Source organism: Mus caroli, unplaced genomic scaffold (assembly GCF_978045245.1).
Source record: "Mus caroli unplaced genomic scaffold, Mus_caroli_1 scaffold_4, whole genome shotgun sequence".
Classification (NCBI taxonomy): domain Eukaryota; kingdom Metazoa; phylum Chordata; class Mammalia; order Rodentia; family Muridae; genus Mus; species Mus caroli.
In genome coordinates this window covers 150,260,503-150,266,502 of record NW_028227259.1, presented here as the reverse complement: position 1 = coordinate 150,266,502, position 6,000 = coordinate 150,260,503, and the positions used below count along the sequence as shown (strand labels likewise).

The following is a 6,000-nucleotide window of genomic DNA, read 5'->3' as shown; positions in this document are numbered from 1 at the left end:
CCTGTTTGCGTTAGGTAGCTAATCCTGGTGTGAGACCTGCCCTGGAGAGTAGTTGATGTACTCAGTGTCTCCCTATTGAAGAAAACTGACCTCTCCTCTCCCAGGAGCTCCCAGATGACAATATCTCCTTGGTTTGGAGCAGGACTTTGTGCTTCTGACCACGAGGATTTTTGTCTGGTTTGAGCTTGTGCAGATCATTTGAATATTGTCACCATCTCTGTGAGTTCATATGTCCATCTGAATGTTCATATGTATGTTATGTCTGAAATGCTGTTTGCTTAATGTTGTCCTCTACCTCTAGTTCTTACAATCTTTCTGCCTTCTATTGTAACTTAAGAAGAGACATATGATCCAGACATTCTACCTAGTTAGACCTGAGCATTTCAAAGTTGCTTCATGTTGACAAATTGTAGATCTTCTTGTTAACTACTGAATATTGCATGAAGAAACTTCTGTAATGAGGGTTGAGCAATGCACTATTCTATGAATATAGCAGATTGAGGAATTTTTTCATTGCTACATTCAGTTAATAGGCTAATAGTAGTAGGTTTTTTCCTAGGACTCATGACATATCTAGTCTCAGATTTGTGGCCTCATAGACATTATCTGTTATTGGTTCCATCTCATGGAATTGGCCTGAAATCCAACTGAAAAAATTATTGGTTACTCCCATTACATCTGTGCCACAGTACCTCCAGTGGACATGTCTTTCAGAAGGTCATTTTTGTAGCTCACATAGTTCACAGCTTGGTGAGAGTGTTGATTTCTTTTCTCATCCTGTATTGTGTACAGCACATTCCAGTCCTGTGAACATGACTCAGTGATCTGAGGTCTTTAGAAATAGTAATAGAGAATATAGACATCTAAATGAAGGAGCATCTGAAACAAAACATATTAAAACAATATAAAGAATTTTATTCTTTGAGTATTTCTTGTGTACACAATGTAGTTTTATACATCACGTATTTCTCCTCTCAAATTCTTTTGAATTCACTCCCAAATACTCCACCCAGCATCATGTTTTCTTTTCTGTTTATAGCCAACTAAGTCTAATTAGTGTTACCACTATATGCATAGTTTTGGGTCATCCATTGGAGCAGAGGCAACTACCTGGGGCTGCAGTGCTGGAGAAAAACTGGCTCTCCCTTCCCTAGCAGCCATCAATTATCACAAGCTCCTCAGCTCATATTCCCTGGCAAACTCTGCCGGGATGTTGACTGAGTTGCTCTTGGGTGTGCCTTGTTCAGGTAACTAGGGCTTCCGCAACTTCATGGGTATAATTATATCATGTCCACAAGATACCAAGAAACTAAACATTTCTGTCCTTCATAGTCAATGATTGGGTGATCCTGGTTAGATCCATAGCTAATTGTTAGTTCAGGTGAGAGCTAGGCTTCTTTGATTTTCCTCTTACTTTGAAATATTTCCATTCATTCTGCCATGATGTGAATGTGTGTGTTGTATGCTTGTATAGGTATTTACATGTTCACATGTGTGTGCATATGTATGGATGTCAGAGGTTGATGTCAATGTGTATTCGTCTGTGTATCTCTACTTTATAATAATTATTTAAAATTACATTTTGGTGTGTGCATGTGCAGAAATGTACATACATCTCAGAGCCTGTGTAGAAGTCATAAGCCAACTTATGGTTGGTTCTCTCCTTTTACCATATGGGCCCTGGAACTAAACACAGGGTTGTAAGATTTGGCAGCTGGCAACTGACTCACTGAGCCATCTTCCTGGATCTCAACTTTAATGTTTGAGACTGAGCCTCTCAGTAAACTTACTGATTGGCAGATTATCTATCCAGAAAGCTCCAGGGATGGCCCTACCTTTGCCTCTATACCACTAAGATTACAAGTATACACCAACTTTTCTGGCTTTTTATAAGGTTGATTGGGTTCTAGTTGTCACGTGATCACTCTGACCCATTTATCCTACCTGCAAATATTTTTTAAGTGAAACTTGTAAACCACTGGTGAAGTGGAAGTTTCTGGATATGTCAGGCATTGCAAACTCACATGGTAAGGCAGAATCATCTGGTAATTTGCTGGGGCAAGACCCATTGGAGGAAATATGATGTTTGGAGAAAGTATTCATTGGTCTTGCATCTTTGGCTTTGCTGATCTTTACTTTGTTTGGGAGATGCTTAGTAAAGAACTTCTCATGGTGTCCCTGCTGATACTGGTCATTCCCATGGACTCATGTCAATTTGGTGGATGCCTGGCAGTTTCTGTTGGATCATGCAACTGCTGCTGATTTGTGCTTGGTATACTAACACTACTGAATACTGTGCTGGTATTCGGACAGACAGAGATTGGAGTTGCCTCAAAGAACTACTTCTAAACAGGTCTACATCTCCTTGTCCTATTTATCATCTTTTCTTCAGTATCTTTGGATGCTGGGCTAGAAGGGGGTTTGAAGTGGAGAGGTGGGCAGCTTGGGTGTCTTCTGCTGTACTACACTGAGAGGCAGGTGTGGCCTGTGTCCAGTCAGCCATTTTAATTTTATTGACCGTGTTGTAGGACAGTGAGGAGCACATGATGGATTCAATCTTCATTTCTTGTCCTGTTACTATGATAAATACTGTGACCAAAGCAACTTAGGGAAGAAAGAGGTGACTGCCTCACAGTTCTTGGAAAGAGTTCATCTTGGAGAAGTCAGGGTGTCAGGAGCCTGAAAATTGATTGTGTAGAATCCTCAATCAGGAGACAGAGCAATGGATGCTTGCTGATGCTCAGCTTCCTTTCTCTACTTATACAGTCCTAGATCCTATATGCTACCTGCCCACAGTATGTTGGACCTCACACCTTAATCACCTCAATCAAAAAATCCTCCACAGTCATGCCTGGAGACCCATATCCCTTCAAGGTGATTCTAGATTCTCTGAAGCTGACAACACTAACAGCCATAGACTCCAAAGAAGTCTAAGAAAACATGTACTTTCAGAGATGTGGGAAGAGAGGAAGATGATTCTAGGTCAATCCTAAGAAAAAGATTTTATAAATCCTTCAATGTAGTAAGCTGGCCCGCAGCCTACATGAACCAGGTATTTCTGGAAGGCAGGCTGGGGCTGAAAGAGACTCAGACTTCGAGAGAAAATAATGAAGCCAAGACAGTTTTTTTTTCTCTGATCAAGGCCCACGAGTTTACTAAGAGACTGTGCTTATAAGGGGGAAGGCCCATCCCCCCTGCCAGTCCATTCTTGGTGCCTGGAGCCAGCCTGTAGGCTACAGGATAGGATGTGTCTCCAGAATGTCTCAAGGGTCTCACATCAGGTAGCAGAGTCTGAGAGAAGAGCAGCGGTAGTTGACATAAAAATATAGCCATCTAAGTCGGAAGGCTACACCCCAGGTGATCTCATATTCAGTGGAAGCAAAGTCTGAATCAGCCTGCTTCAAGGCTGGGGGAGTCTACACTTCAAATGTGGCAGAATTAAACTATGGATATATTTCTCAAGAAATGTGTCAAATCAAAATGGATCAACATCACCAAACTTTTAGAGTCAAGTGGGCATCCCAAACTGGCTCACACAAGTGTGATTGGAAAGGATTAGTATCTTGTTTTCTTGATCCAGTCATTTTGCCATTGCTGTGTATAGTGACAAAAGTACACCACACATTTTAAAAGATTTACGTATGTATACACTTAATATCATACATTTTAACAAAGAGAAAACTTGATACACATTTACTAACCATCATTACAACGGTTTCTATTAATAGAACTATAGAGAAATAGTTGCTGCAGTTAGAATTCAGAATGGATGGAACTAACTGGAATTAGTGTAGACATCCCCACAAGAATCAGAAGATGAACATCCACAACTACCATTGAGTTAATAATTTCCTTTGAATCACAAAATAGATGATACACTGCATAGCCACTGAGCATGTTCAGTGAATTTCTGAATATTCAATCATCACAGAAAATTGATTATGCCCATATTATGTTGTTCTAAGATTAATTAAATTCTCTGGTGTTCTGTGACACAGTCTCCTTGAAGGATATAACATGATTTCTGAGGGAAATTCATGATCCAGTTCTGGGTTTATCTCTTGACACAACCTTTAGGATGATGGGTTTTTCTGGTTGGAAAACTGGTTCCCTGCTGATCTTCACGGGGATCTGCAATAGTTGAACAATCATAATGAGAAGCAGTGAGTGGACCAACAGCAAGGGCAGAATCAAGAACAGATACATCAAGGACCATGATACATACATACAAATACACTGTATATCACCATGTGTGATAAAATGATATCAGTCATCTATAGCAGCCATATTTTCTGAGTTCTTTATGCCTTTATATTCACTGAGACTGGATAGTAAAATCCCTCATCTATTTTTTATACAGGAAAGTATTAGTTAAACACCTATTGTGTTTACAGAGCCAGGGAAAGTTATGTTGGTTTGGGTTCTTTAGTGACTTAAATTTTAAGTAAAAGAGATGTGTTAAAATTTTAGATCATACCTTAAGTATATGGAAAATGGATTTGAAGTCAATATAAAGTTAATTTTATGTTTGTTGAAGAATAAGGTAATCCTGAGCAGGTATCACAATTTCACCTCTATGGAGGGGCTCAGCTATCAAAGTGCATGGGCATCAGATGTTCCCACTCAGTTCAGTCATAGACAAGGACTTCAGGAAGCTTTGGCCCTTGTTATTTTAGCTTCCAAGTTATGTGAAAGATGAACTACTGAATAATTCAATGTTTTCATAATCATTTTGCCTCAGTTGCTTCAGTCTGGAGGGGAAAGCCATCCACTGTAGCAATTTGATCTCAGTACAAGAAAAAGAAAGAAAGAAAATTGTCATGGGGAGGGGTGTCAGGCTGTGGGTGCGTAGAGATTGTCAGGTGTCTGCGAGTCCTGCTTATTTTCAAAACTAAATGCTTTGTCCATGTGCCCATCTAAAAAACTGCTGCACTGTCTTATAATACAGTCACACTGCAGCCAGAGGCCACTAAAGTCCTCCTGATCTTTCTTGAAAAAGGGCAATGGAACAGGAAAGCACTGATATCAGGCATTGATATACATAGTATTCCCATTGTCTTAGTCACTGTTCTACTCCTGTGAAGAGACACCATGACCATGGCAACTCTGACTGGAGACTTGCTTAAAATTTCAGAGGCTTGGTACATTCTCATCATGGTGAGGATGAACATGGCAATAAGCAGGCAGGTATGGTGCTAGAAAATAACCTGAGAGCTGCATTTGATCCACAAACAGGGAAAGCAACAACACTGGGCCCAGTGATGCAGTTCTGCCATCAAAGCCACACCTATGTCTTCTAAAATAATGCCACTCCTTGATGAGTAAGCATTCAAAGATATGAGCCTATGAGACCCATTCATATTCAAACCACCATACCCATTAATGAGAATAAAGACAATACATATTTTTGAAATGAGATATTTGTCTCTAAGTTCTTCAGAAAGATGTGTCAACACTCTACATGTCCTATCTTATTATTCTAACATTTTGCTAGAATAGTAACATAGGTTCTGTTCATGTTCTCTAAAGACACACATAAAGATTATAGTTAAAATTTTTAAAATAAAATAAAGTTTTAAGAACCCTTAAGAAGTGCTGGAGAGATGATTCAGCAGTTAAGAGCACTGACTGCTTTTCCAGAAGTCCCGAGTTCAAATCCCAGCAACCACATGATGGCTCACGACCATCTATAATGAGATTGGATGCCTTCTTCTGGTGTGTTTGAAGACAGTTACAGTGTACTTACATGTAATAAATAAATAAATCTAAAAAAGAAATAAGAACCCTTAAGAACTGGCATTTGAAATGCAAATGAAGAAAATATCTAATAATGAAAACTGACAACCACTCTCTAAAGTATACTGAAGGATTTCAATGTATATGTCCCCCAGCAAACCACCACAAATACTTAATATAAGGGATGGTGTATTCTTCAATCCAAAGAAGATACAGAGAACTGAATTGGATGGTTCAGAGAAAAAGTATTTACTTAACTGATGA

General features: G+C 39.4%; 1 protein-coding gene across 1 annotated transcript in view; it reads right to left on the bottom strand.

Moving 5' to 3' along the window:
* Nucleotides 1–892: 892 nt before the first annotated feature.
* LOC110294273 (cytochrome P450 3A25) overlaps nt 893–6,000 on the bottom strand; it is a 34,703-nt gene continuing 29,595 nt past the window's right edge. The window contains exon 13 of the mRNA XM_021162384.3: nt 893–4,131. Within this exon, the coding sequence (XP_021018043.2) occupies nt 4,036–4,131 (96 nt within the window). The 3' untranslated portion in view covers nt 893–4,035. The remainder of the gene's footprint in view (nt 4,132–6,000) is intronic.